At 47.1% G+C, this 14,168-nt stretch overlaps 1 protein-coding gene across 1 annotated transcript in view; it reads right to left on the reverse strand.

The window, feature by feature from the left end:
* The window catches only part of ADAM19 (ADAM metallopeptidase domain 19), a 61,876-nt gene that overhangs the window by 7,295 nt on the left and 40,413 nt on the right, over window positions 1–14,168 (reverse strand). Inside the window, exons 10-19 of the mRNA XM_073567874.1 lie at window positions 13,789–13,873; window positions 11,697–11,836; window positions 10,517–10,694; window positions 9,761–9,850; window positions 9,478–9,673; window positions 7,862–7,970; window positions 5,733–5,934; window positions 5,193–5,270; window positions 1,180–1,288; window positions 931–1,081 (exon numbers count right to left, since the gene is read on the reverse strand). Coding sequence (XP_073423975.1) covers window positions 931–1,081; window positions 1,180–1,288; window positions 5,193–5,270; window positions 5,733–5,934; window positions 7,862–7,970; window positions 9,478–9,673; window positions 9,761–9,850; window positions 10,517–10,694; window positions 11,697–11,836; window positions 13,789–13,873 — 1,338 coding nt within the window. The remainder of the gene's footprint in view (window positions 1–930; window positions 1,082–1,179; window positions 1,289–5,192; window positions 5,271–5,732; window positions 5,935–7,861; window positions 7,971–9,477; window positions 9,674–9,760; window positions 9,851–10,516; window positions 10,695–11,696; window positions 11,837–13,788; window positions 13,874–14,168) is intronic.

Genomic DNA, 14,168 nt, shown 5'->3' on the forward strand with positions numbered 1-14,168 from the left:
CTTTGTCCCTGACTTGTTTGGATATCTCCTTGGTCTTCATGGTGTTGATTGGAGATCTCCTTGGTCTTCATGGTGGTGTTTGGTTAGTGGTACCTCTTGTTAACGGTGTTGCAGCCTCTGTGACCTTTCAGAAAAGGTAAAGTGTATATAGTGACCGACATGTGACACTTAGATTACACAAAGGGGGACGTCCTGTCACTAAGTATGGGACTTATGAAGGAAATTGTTAATAGAACTTTGTAAAAAAACAATTTTGCTTGTGTCGCCACGACCCATAACTTTTTTCTTTATCGATGGAGCTGTACGATGGCTTATTTTTTTCTGCATGTTGAGCTGTAGTTTTTACTGGTACCATTTGGTGGTACATACCAATGTTTAATTGCTCTTTATTCCATTTTTGGGGTATACAAAATGACCGAAAACACTAATGCAAGCACTTTGTTGTTTTTGTTTGGTTTTTTTGATAATTTCTTTATGGCGTTTACCATATGGGTTCATTCATTTTATATTTCCACAAATTGGGCTTCATGTGTGTATGAGGATGGCAGTGATGGAGGTCGTCTGGCTGCCACGATCTTGGATTGATTCCCAAATATCGAAGCAAATTAAATGCTTCTGTCAGACAATGTCATCTTAATGGTTATTAAACAGCAGCAATAGGTGACAGCTCTGGTCGCTTCTGTTAGATGTCGATGCTGGCTGTACCAGATTTGTAGGGTGGCTCATACTTAGATCTTGGACCTTATACCGCTATTTTACTACAGAAATAAAAAAAGAAGTTATGACTTTGGGAATTGGCCATGTTAGGCAGCATTCTTAAGAACTGGTCCTCTGTCGTGTTGCACAGGGTGCAGGAGAAGCAGGAATATGAAGACCTGAGACCAAACTGCTTCACTAATCGCTATATAAGTGTAGTAATACTGCACCTACCTCTTCTGCAGAGACCCAGTAACAGGCACATTGCCTGGATGGAGAAGTCTCTGTAAGCACCCGTGTTTGTGGAGATATATGGAAACCATCACTATCATCCCAGCTAGTAATGACAGAGGAATAAAGATCCAGAAGACCACCGACTGAGAACCTGGCGGCAAAAAACAGATTTAAAAATCAGATATAACTGTCCGGATTCCAATAAATATTAATCTAAACATTGGAAAAATAGAGATTTAGAGGACGAACCATCTGCAGGTACCGGCCCGCTGTCCAGGCTGCCGCCGTTGCCCGTCTGGTTACAATAGGGGGGCTTCCATCCAGGGAAACAATGGCAGTTCTGGTTATTATTGCAAATCTGCAAAATTATATAGTATATTACATCAAGAGGACTCTACAGGTGTATATACGGTGTGTGTGTGTGTGTGTGTGTATATATATATATATATATATATATACTGCTCAAAAAAACACATCCTAGTACATTGTGTTGTTTAAGTGTTCCCTTTATTTTTTTGAGCAGTATATATATATATATATATATATTGTAGGGATTCTACTCGCTTAGCTGCGACGGGAGACAGTCAGGAGGCAGGTTCCCTTGAAGTTCTTGCGGTTTATTACCTCTTAAACCAAACAGCATGTCACCAAAATAAACAGCCTTCAGTTCATGCGACAAAATAACATCAGAATGTCCTTTCCTTCAGGCTCAGTCCGCGAGCCTCAGCGCACACAGGAGGTGTATACCCCCTCTCACATACAGCTGCCTTGTTCATTCATAAGCAGGCCACATTATAAGTGTGTAGCCACACCCACGAACCCAAAGGCTGACTGGTCACATGACTGTGACCTCACCACAGGTCCTTCAAAATAATAATACAGCAATATTTGTTATGCCTTACATTATGGAGACAAGCCATTTATGAAACACATATCTCCCATCGATTACACGACCCTTAGCCCTACCACATACCTCCCCCCTCTGCCTAAAGGCATGGGGCTTGGCACTTTCACCTACCAGGCAAGGGATTCTGGAGAGGGCATCGGCATTCCCATGTAGCTTCCCGGCCCTATGCTCTACATGGAAGCTGAAGTCTTGTAGGGCTAAGAACCAGCGGGTGACCCTTGCATTCTTACCCTTTGTTTCCCTCATCCACCTGAGTGGGGCATGGTCGGATATTAATCTAAACTTCCGTCCCACCAGGTAGTGCTGTAATGTATCCACTGCCCATTTTATGGCCAAACACTCCTTCTCAACAACTGAGTAATTTCTCTCACAAGAAGTCAACTTCCTACTCAAGTAGAGAACAGGATGCTCCTCCCCACGTATCTCTTGGGAAAGGACTGCTCCTACCCCGACATCTGAGGCATCTGTCTGGAGGACAAATTCACGTTTAAAGTCTGGGGCTACCAAAACGGGCTGCTTACAAAGAGCTCCCTTCATTTCTTTGAAGGCTGACTCTGCCTCTTCGGACCAGCTGACCATCACTGACTTTTTCCCCTTAAGCAGATCAGTTAGAGGTGCAGCCATTGTGGCGAAGTTTGGGATGAACCTCCTGTAATATCCCACAATCCCCAGGAAGGCTTAAACTTGCTTCTTTGACAGAGGCCTCGGCCATGTTTGAATTGCCTCCACTTTATTAATTTGAGGTTTGATCTCACCACGCCCCACTACATATCCGAGGTACTTGGCTTCCTCTTTACCCAAGGCACACTTCTTTGGGTTTATTGTAAACCCCACCTCTCTTAGAGCATCAAACACTGCTTGGACCTTTTCCAGGTGAGTCTCCCAGTCCGGGGTAAAGATGACATCATCCAGGTACGCGGCAGCGCATAGTTTATGAGGCGCAAGGATTCTATCCATAGCCCTCTGGAATGTTGCCGGAGCTCCCTGCAGCCCAAACGGCATCCGGACATACTGGAAGCACCTGTCTGGTGTGGAAAATGCCGTCTTCTCCTTGGCTTCCTGTGCCATAGGGATCTGCCAGTATCCCTTTGTCAGAGCCAAGGTGGTTGTGTACCTGGCAGGTCCAAGTCTCTCGATGAGCTCATCAACGCGTGGCATGGGATAAGCGTCAAACTTGGAGACCTCATTCAGCTTCCGGAAATCGTTGCAGAACCTCCATTCACCATCAGGTTTTGGGACCAGGATAATCGGGCTTGACCAGCCGCTCTTGGATTCCTCAATGACCAATACGATATGGTTTCACGTTCACTCACACATGTGGCTCGGTCAGAACTTCGTGCTCCACCACCTTCGTGCACCCCGGCAACTCTGAAAACAGGTCCCTGTTTTTCTGGAGTAACTCCCGGTACTGCTGTTTCTGGGCCTTCAATAGTGTCTCCGCTATGGTAACCGCTCCAACCTCCCCTTCTAGGTTGCCTAGCAAGCACGGAGTTACCGCTGGCTCTCTATCTTGCCATGGCTTGATGAGGTTGACATGGTAAACCTGGTATGGTTTCCGTCTTCCGGGTTGGTGGATCTTGTAGTTTACGTCTCCCAGCTTCTCCACCACCTCATATGGCCCTTGCCACTTGGTCAAGAACTTACTCTCCACCGTCGGGATTAGCACGAGAACTCGGTCTCCCGGATTGAACTGCCTCACTCTTGGCTGACCGGTTGTAGACCCTGGCCTGAGCCTCTTGTGCCTGGCGGAGATGTTCTTTAACAATGGGCATCACCTTCGCAACCCTCTGCTGCATCAGTGCCACATGCTGAATTACGCTTCTGTGGGGCGTGACTTCGACTTCCCAGGTTGCCTTGGCTATATCTAGGAGACCTCGCGGATGTCGGCAGTACAGAAGCTCAAAGGGCGAGAACCCCGTGGAGGCCTGGGGGACTTCACGGATAGAAAACAGCAAATATGGTAAGAGACAATCCCAGTCTCTACCATCTTTCTCTATGACTTTTCTCAGCATGCTCTTCAGTGTCTTGTTAAACCTCTCAACAAGACCATCTGACTGTGGATGGTACACTGAAGTCCTCAACTGGGAGATTTGCAAGACTCTGCACAATTCCCTCATTACCTTGCTCATAAAAGGTGTCCCTTGGTCGGTCAGGATCTCCTTCGGCAAACCCGTCCGGGAAAACACATGGACCAGCTCGCGGGCTATACTCTTCGCGGAGGAGTTTCTCAGGGGAATGGCCTCAGGATAGCGTGTGGCATAGTCCAGGATGACTAATATATACTGATGGCCCCAAGCTGATTTAACTAAGGGACCGACCAAGTCCATGGCAATTCTCTCAAAAGGCACCTCAATAATGGGCAGTGGCACAAGAGGGTTCCTAAAATGAGATGTGGGGGCAGTTAACTGACATGTCGGGCAGGACCTGCAATAATTTGCTATTTCCCGGTGACACCCAGGCCAATAGAACCTCTGTACAATCCGTTCCTGCGTTTTTTCCACCCCCAGGTGTCCCCCCAAGATGTGTGAATGAGCCATGTCCATCACTTTCCATCTATAGGGGCCTGGTACTATTAACTGCTCTACCACCTCCTCCCTTATTTTCGTGACCCGGTACAACAATTCCCCACTCAACGCTTCCCTCAGCGTGGGGTCCCTATGTTGAGCAGTCCCAAAATTCTCCCCGGCCACCCCTAACTCCGGGATGTCAGGGACAGGGGACCCTTCCTCTTCATCCCCAACAAGGACACATAAAGGAAACCCGTCTGCCTCTGGTGGTGGCGATACCTCATTGGGGTGGATTGGTTCCCTGCTCTTGCTAGCACACTCAGAACCCTTCCCCCACAAATCCCAAAACAGACAGAAATCCCGGCCAATAATTATAGGATGCAACAAGTCTCGAACAATGCCAACTTCATGCGACTCGGTGCCATGCGCCGTTTCAATATTCACTCTAGCCATAGGGTAGTCCTTTGCATCGCCATGTATGCACCGAACGCCAATCTTTTTACCCGGGAGTATGTTGAGAGGAAGACTGGCCTTCACAAGGGTCACCAAGCTCCCGGAGTCTAGAAGCGCCATTGCTGCTCGCCCATTCGCCTTCACGGGACACGCTTGTGGCCCCTCGTTAGGTGGCGAATTCACACTGCAAGCTGGATATGCGTAGTATGAACTACGGCGTCCCATGCTGCAGTCCATCTGCTTGGTGGTCTGGGAACAACAGGCAGCAATATGTCCTGGCCTGTGACACTTCCAGCAAATAATATCACCCGAGGGGACCTTGGGCACCGCCTCCCCCGCCCCTTTTGACCTTGGACGCACCACCCCTCAGGTTCGTCTCAGGTATTAACACTCACCCCATTGCCGTTGCATTTTTTCGCACATTCGTCCACCTGCAAAAATGTAATATTTTTGCACTGTCCTTCAAAGCAAATCTGCAGAAAATAAATATGTTTCTATTATAGGATCTGAAACATTTTCCTTACTTATCCCCGTCACGTCTTCCTAAATCATAGCGGGGTGGCGAGGATAAGTAATGATCTTGACAACGGTGAGGAATTAAAGGGTTATTCCCAAAAACAATAACTCATCCCTTATCAATTGCACAGGGGATAACTTACTAAATGCTGGGGGTCCGATTGTTGAGACCCCAGAGAACAGGGCTCATTGAATGGAGCGAAGGTGAAAATGCTCAACCATGTTCTCCATTCATTGTGTACGGTGAACTGCCCCATTCTTGGGATCTCTGGGGGTCCCAGGCGTCGGACCCCTTGTAATCAGTAAGTTCCCAGATATCTTACGGATCGAGAATAACCCTATAAATACTAAAGTATATTAAAAAGTTGCAGAAGTTATTAAAAAGATAGGCAGAAGCCATAGGGTAGGTTATATCTGACCTGGTTCACTCCACATTTAGTGCCCGAAAGGACGAGTCCCGGATCCATCATGTCTTCCTCTTCAGTTACCCTGTAAACATGTGTCCCCCGGCAGAGGATGCGTCTCCCCTGCATGGTAATGGTGGTGTCTATGGCCACCGCACTGTGCTCGATGGGCTTGTAGGCAGAGCTCAGGCACTGGATCTTCCCACACTTGGCATGTCTACAGAGAGAAGACCACCAATCATCCATACAAGTCGCTGCCCTGGAGGACATAGTGACTGGGCCATCCATCATCTTCTGACGTCCATCATCCAAAGGTACCTAAGCGTAGCGGTGACGTCTCTAAGAGGTTGTGGCGGATATAGATTGTGGCCACAACAGCAAAGATCAAAGTGGGCTCCACCCAGGAAAAGAAGACCTGTTGTCTATCCCCGTCACCTTGATCTTGACCCTTAGGCCAGTTTCTCATTTGTCATTTAGGGGACTCTAGCTGTAAGGGGTTGTAGGTTTTACCCCTTTAAGCTCCCTTTGCTGCTAAAGTTTGTATATATACACACACATGTATATTTCGTTGATATGTAATTCCGTTATTATTCTGGGTCTAGTATATGTATATCAGGTTATTTAATGCAATAAGGTTAATGGCCACTAGATGGGGCACTGAGGTGTATATAGGACAATAGAGGGTATAATGAGAATGTAGATAGTTAATGTAGGAGGGGTCACTTAGTTTAAGGGAAGGGAGCTTCCTGGTTAGAGTCAGTGAGGGCGAGGATGCCCATAGAGCATGGGTGGCCTCTGGCCCTGGGAAGTTAGATACCCTGCAACGTTACCCAGAAGTGTGAGCCCAGTCATCCAGAACGTGGGGAGACGCATCACCACAGCCAGAGCAAGGAGCAGTAAAGTTACAGCTGAAGTGCAAGTAGCATAGCTAAAGCTACAGACGTTTCTAGAGAAGAAACTACATTGGAGTACACGGCAGGACAGAAGAACGGTTTACTCATCATGTGGCATTTCCTAGCATGGGCAGATGCTCTCAGGGCTGGGGAAAAACGGCCGAGGGAACTCTCAAAGGAAGCTAGGATGCACAGGGAGAATACCAAGGAAATGTACTGAGTGGTACGACCCAATCTCAAGCCATGTAACAGAGCAAGTAAGGAAGGGAAGGAAGAAGTGTTGTGTGATGTAAATACTGCTGTAAATGCTGTACTGGATCTGGATGTACTGCGAAGCTCCAAGAGTAAAGTTTTGTATTTTGAATTATAATTCGGCTGTGTCTCTGATCATTCATCCATGGCCAAAGGCGACCCCACGAAAAGGAGGGTGGACCTCAGCAGCGCCAGGAATGTGGAGGCAAGTGAACTACAAGAGAAATGTAGTGTGTCTCTGAAGGGAGGTCAGGGCTCAGGTGCCCGTGTCTCAGCCAGGATTACGGCCCTGGTTGACCTTTACATAGCCACCCAAAAGTAAAGTAAACCATGTCCGGACCCCCTCACTCTCAGGGCTCGTGGACACAGCCGAATTTCCTGGACTATTCGTATTTGCGGTGTTTATGGACAGCCCTCGTATACTCTATGGGGGGGTGCACAAGTCCTAATTTTTCCTCGGGCCGAGAAGAAAATCAGACATATGTCCAATTTTGATTTGAGCGTCAGATCGAAATAATCGGCAATTCAAGTCTACGGGTCTACGGGTCCAGGAAAAAGTGGGAATGCTCTCGGGGTCGGATTTTCATGGACTGATAGAATAAAGAAGGTGGAGAAACTTTGATCAAAGTCCGATCAGAATGGAGTGGAGAAAACGGTAGTGTGACCCTACCCTTAGACACATGGCCTACGTGTATAGTAGGTACTCTCTCTACAAAAATGGGTTTAGAGCCTAACAAGGAAATTATGGAAGACCTTTCCTACATCAATGCATGAACTGAGCAATTTTGCCCCCCTGTATACATTGCTACACCTTTAGTTCTGCTAGATGTATTTTTTAAGATTGTGGCCAATGAACGACGTACATTACAGTACGGTTATACCGTGACATACGTCGGGGTCTTCATGTTCCTGACCTCTGATGAAAGGCTCAATGCACAGAACATTACGGTACATCACACACTGACCGTACAGATTGGCGTCACCACTCTGCCCACTCACCTGGCTTCACATTTCCTGTATTCACCGTTCATATCTCGCCCACAGTTGCCATACTGATCGCCAGCTGCATTGATCCTTTCGAAGCACACGTCTGGCGCTATACCCGCTCCTGTAACACAAGCACAATGTACATGTTGAGTACGGATATATCTCCATAGATGACACGAGTCATTAACATTTTCCGCACTACCTCGTGGTGCTGTTGACTCTGAACTCCGGGTTATTTGGTAGCTGTTTTTTGTTAACTCCTAGATGCTACAGTCAATATTAATCATAGCAGCTAGGCAGTTCGACCAAGGTAGACTAAGGCTCTGTCACCCTACTGACATAGTTGCGGTGGCGCTGATGAGTTGTCATTAGTGAGTAAAGTGTAATCCGACCATGCTCATCTGCTAACCGAGTGTTTTCAGCGTGCTTGAAAAATATGTTCGAGTTCCCGCGGCTGCAATCACTTATGGAAAACATGATTTTTACATATGTTTGTGGTTATCTTTAGTTAGTCAAACTGCACTAACTTTCAATCTTCAACCCCTCAAATGCAGTTTACAGCCTGATCTTGTGGGATTGTCTCTCCCAGTAATATAGGCTGGATGTGAGCTCTGTCTATATCCAGTGTATTGCTGTCTTCATTAGCTCATATATCAGCACAGCTTCCATCCTGGACTTACTTCATCTCTATGTGTTTTCTTCCTTATCTACAGATTGTCTTCTTTATGCCCTCCCTGAGACAGTACATGCTTTCTCCCCAAGACAGTACACGCTTTCTCCCCCTGAGATAGTACACGCTTTCTCCCCCTGAGACAGTACATGCTTTCTCCCCCTGAGACAGTACACGCTTTCTCCCCCTAAGACAGTACACGCTTTCTCCCCCTAAGACAGTACATGCTTTCTCTTCTGTGACAGAACATGCTTTCTCCCCTGTGACAGAACATGCTTTCTCCCCTGTGACAGAACATGCTTTCTCCCCTGTGACAGAACATGCTTTCTCCCCTGTGACAGAACATGCTTTCTCGCCTGCGGCAGTACATACTTTCTCCCCTGTGACAGAACATGCTTTCTCGCCTGCGGCAGTACATACTTTCTCCCCTGTGACAGAACATGCTTTCTCGCCTGCGGCAGTACATACTTTCTTCCCTGAGACAATACATGCTTTCATGCTATCTCCCCTGAGACAGTACATGCTTTCATGATATCTTCCCTGAGACAGTACATGCTTTCTCCCATGAGACAGTACATGCTTTCACGCTATCTCCCCTGAGACTCTACATGCTTTTTCCCCTATCCAAAATGTGGAGATCTGTGTACATCCCCATCCATCTTCCTGCTGCCATCTCTACTACAAAGAGGAGGGAGAGGAGAGCAGAGAGAGGTCAGATGCAGGATTGCTGAAGGATTTGTAACATTTTTTGCAGATCGCTCAGCTAGATAATAAACTTACAGACTCTGCAGCAACAAAATGGTAAAATATTTTAATATAGACTAGTATGAAAGTTGTTTAACTTTGCATATAGGAAGCAAATGAGCAGAAATAATTATGCACAAGGGTATTTTTCAGGAAAAGCCATCTGACTATAATGAACATATTCATGGACTCGTTTATTGAATCCATTACTCACCATTTCCCCAGAGTTGCCGACACTGTTGCTGGTGGGTAAGACATCTCCCGTTGTAGCAAAAAGCTTCTCCATTTTGGCAAGACGTGCCGTCCAGCTGGAAGGAGTTAGCAGGACACACGGGAGAATGTCCGGTGCAGAATTCAGGAAGGTCGCAGGCTCTGGATGTCTTCCGACATGGGAAGCCAGGTGTCCTCAGCTAATTGGGGAATGTTATAAGCGGGGATTAGGCTACACGTGTTTCACAGAGGCCGGCGTTACGCCCCAGGAATATAAGATGTCTTACTCGGCACTGATGACAACAAGTCCCGTGGGCACAATCGGCCCCTGGCAGCAGCGCGCACGTGGTGGCGTTACAGCATGGGTTGTCACACTGCTGCAAAGAGAAGGAGAAAAATGAAAAAAGAGATTTGTACCGAACTAATCACAGTAATTAGCTGATATCTGGCAATGTTCATCAGCGAATACACATCTATGGTGGCGTCACGGCATTTAGAAAGAATTTGGCCACTTTCGACACCTAATTGTGCACTAAGGCAGCCATTGTTTGAACGCATCTAAAATGAAAAATAAAACAAATTCTGCATATTTTTTTTTTTAGCTAAAATATTGCTGTGCTTTATGTATACAGCTCCCATGCACATCTATGCGACAAGGAAGCTGACTGTCATAATCGGGAAAGACCGTCCCTAGTAGCGCTCATCTCCAGATTATCAGCTTGTCTAAATGAAGATCTAGGCGCACAGAATGATAAGATTGATAGGATCCTGATGGCTAGGAATGGGACTGCTTGGACCCCTATGATCACAAGAACTGGGGGGTCCCAAGTCCCCAGTCTGAATGGAGCAGTGTCTACGCAAAATGCACGGGACTGACGGCGATAGTCGATTACTGCACCCCTGTGGATAGGCGATGGGTTGCGATCTTGGTACAACCCCTTTAATGCACATAGTTCTGCCTAGGAGCTGTGCACAGAAATAGTAGATGTTAGTATGATTCAAGACTGGTTGCCAAAGTGGCCACCGCAGATCCCATCTCTTACCTCAAGATCCCCGCAATCACACTGCTCGCCCTCTTCCAAGAAACCATTTCCGCAGCGTGCTCCTCCATACAGGGTCTTGGTGTCCGGGGTGTTGCTGAGGCACATTCCTCCCCCGGAGCGTAAGAAGCGATCCAGTTCCCGTCTATTACAGGCATTGAACACTTTGGGGAAAGGATGCCTGGAAGCAGCATAAATCATTATTTTCCTCCGTTTTCATGGCTTTCATAAAGATTCCATTGGCATCTATTACAGATCTGATGGAATGCAGCATCCATGAGGCACTGTATGGGGGGGGCTGTAATGACCAAAACACTATATGGGAGGCGTAGGGAGCCATTATACTGCATAGGGGGTCATGGAGGGTTATCATACTATGTGTAAGGGCCATTATATTGAGTAATGGGTCTTGAGGGCTTTCATAGTGTGTGGGGGAATGTGGGGGCCATTATATTGTGTCAGGGGTCGTGTGGGGCTATCAAACTGTGTGGGGGGGCTGTGGAGGCCATTATATTGTGTAAGGTGTAGTGGGGACTATCATACTGTGTTGGTGGCCATTATATTGTGTAAGGGATTGTGGGGGGGCTAACATACTGTGTGTGAGGCTGTGGTGGCCATTATATTGTGTAAAGGGTTGTGGGGGGACTATCATACTGTGTTGGGGGCCATTATATTCTGTAAGGGGTCGTGGAGGGCTATCCTACTGTGTTGGGGGCTGTGGGGGCCATTATATTGTTTAAAGGGTTGTGGGGGCTATCATACTGTGTGGGGGGCTGTGGAGGCCATTATATTGTGTAAGGGGTTGTGGGGGCTATCATACTGTGTTGGTGGCCATTATATTGTGTAAGGGATCGTGGGGAGCTATCATACTGTGTGTGAGGCTGTGGGGGCCATTATATTGTGTAAGGGGTCATGGGGGTTATCATACTGTCTTCAGGGCTGTGGGGGACATCAGAATTCAACAGACAACTCCCATGTAGAGTTGCAGGGAGCAGCATTTTCTTGCATTGTATTCATTTTTCAATGTCTTCATAAGGCTGGAAATGTGTAAAAATAAGGAGTCTATCCACAGAAATTCCATACAGGTAGATGCTCCATAGAAACTTCAATATGTGTAATTGTGGATTTTTCTTCCATCCTTATTGTTGATACTTATTTTTTAGGATTTAAAGCATTTACTCACCCTGTAGCGGCGGCCATGATACAACCACCATCTTCTGGTTTTGCTGTGCAACAGCCGGCAGCGTCGTGGCTCATTCCAAAATTATGTCCCATTTCATGGGCCATAGTGGCTGCAACTCCAATTGCATTGTCTGAATGATCCTGCAATAATGGAAGCAGGTTATAGAGACTGCAAGAGATAAGCCATGAACAGAGGACTGGCATATGCCTCGCCGGACATACAGACCGACCTCCCCACATTTACATTGCTGTTTGTGGGGCTGATGGGGCCATCATACTGTGTGTGGGGGGATCTAAGGGCCATCGTACTGTATGGGGAGCTGTAGGAGGTATAATACTGTATGGTGAGCTGTTGGGGCCTTCATACTGTATGGGGAGCTGTAGGAGGTATAATACTGTATGGGGAGCTGTGGGGGCCATCATACTGTATGGGGTGCTGTAGGAGGTATAATACTGTATGGGGAGCTGTGGGGGCCATCATACTGTATGGGGAGCTGTGGGAGGTATCATACTGTGTGTGGGGGGATCTAAGGGCCATCATACTGTATGGGGAGCTGTAGGAGGTATAATACTGTATGGGGAGCTGTGGGGGCCATCATACTGTGTGTGGGTGGATTTAAGGGCCATCATACTTTATGGGGGACTGTGGGAGGCATACTGTATCGTGAGCTGTAGGGGACATCAGATTGTATGGGGAGCTGTGAGTGCCATCTTTCTGTATGGGGGACAAAGGAGGTCATCATACTGTATAGTTGGCTATAAAGGCCATCATAATACATAGCGAGCTGTAGGGGCCATCATACTGTGTGTGGGTGGATTTAAGGGCCATCATACTGTATGGGGAGCTGTGGGAGGTATCATACTGTGTGGGGGGGGGATGTAAGGGCCATCATACTGTATGGGGAGCTGTAGGAGATATAATACTGTGTGTGGGGGGATTTAAGGGCCATCATACTATATGGGGAACTGTGGGAGGCATCATACTGTATATGTACCTGTAAAGAACCAACTATATGGTGAGCTATGGTGGCCATTATACTGTGCGTGGGGGGGGATTTAAGGGCCAGCATACAGTATGGTGAGCTGTGGGAGGTATCATACTGTGTGTAGGGGGATCTAAGGGCCATCATACTGTATGGGGGACGGTGGGAGACGCCATACTTTATACAGTAGGTAGCTGTAAAGGACATCATACTAAATGGTAAGCTGTGGGGTCCATCATACTGTGTGTGGGGGGATCTAATGGACATTATACTCTTTGGGGGACTGTGAGAGGCATCATACTGTATAGGTACCTGTAAGGAGCAAACTATATGGTGAGCTGTGGTGGCCATCATACTGTGTGTGTGACGGGATTTAAGGGCCATCATACTGTATAGTTGGCTGTAAAGGCCATCATACTACATGGTGAGCTGTGGGGGGCATCATATTGTGTTAGGGGGGATCTAAGGACAATCATACAGTATGGGGAGCTATGGGAGGCATCACACAGTACAGATAGCTGTAAAGGCTATCATACGGTATGGTGAGTTGTGGGGAACTTCATACTGTATGGGGACCTGTGAGTGCCATCTTACTGTGTGTGGGACTGTGGGGGTCATCATACTTTGTGTGTGTGTGTGTGTGGGGACATCATAATGTGTGTGGAGACCGTAAGGGCCATCATAAAGTGTGTGGGGTGCTGTGGGGACTCATAGTACTGTGTAGGAAATCATACAATATGCGGGGCTGTGGTGACCGTAACACTGTATGGAAGCTATGGGTGCTCTCATACTGTGTTGGGGTGGCTGTGAGAGAAAATTTGATTTGGGAATTCCCTGTGGGGGGCATTTATTATACTGCTTCGAGGATATGAAAGGAGGTATCGTAGTGGACGATGACACTAAGGGGCTTCAGTGTAGGCACTGTTTCTGTTTGTGTGCCACAATACATGTCCCTCTACCTGTGTATAACATTTGGACTGTATGCATTCAGTGACTGCGCCTATGTGCCATGACCCCGCCAAATACGAACCCAATACGGATTTCTACTACGGGGCCCCATGATCTCCATGTTGGGAGGTACACATAATAAACCTGTGAAGACTTTCTTACCATATTCACACCTCCAGACTGATAGGAAGAGCACATTGCCTGCAATGGAGCCAGTCCAATTGTCGTACCGTGGAATGTGCGCCCCCTATGGGAGACAGATAGGAAAATATTACAAACAAGGCAGAATACAGCCGCAACCATCGGTACTGCTGGTAAAATGCTCCTTCGTTGTATCATTTATAGGCTGGTATTTATACAGCTTCTATATGCCGTAACGATGTACACAGAATGTCGGACCCTGTATGTCACCTTGTCGTACCAGTAAATTACCTCTTGCCAAGTTATCTGCATTTCAACCCTTTATATTGTAGTAGGTGACCTAATGGTAATTCACAGAAATGCTCCAAAATGAAAAAAAGGGGCAAAGTGATGTTTTTTTT

This window comes from Dendrobates tinctorius, unplaced genomic scaffold (assembly GCF_039654945.1).
Source record: "Dendrobates tinctorius isolate UK_male_01 unplaced genomic scaffold, ASM3965494v1 ptg000020l, whole genome shotgun sequence".
NCBI classification, from domain to species: domain Eukaryota; kingdom Metazoa; phylum Chordata; class Amphibia; order Anura; family Dendrobatidae; genus Dendrobates; species Dendrobates tinctorius.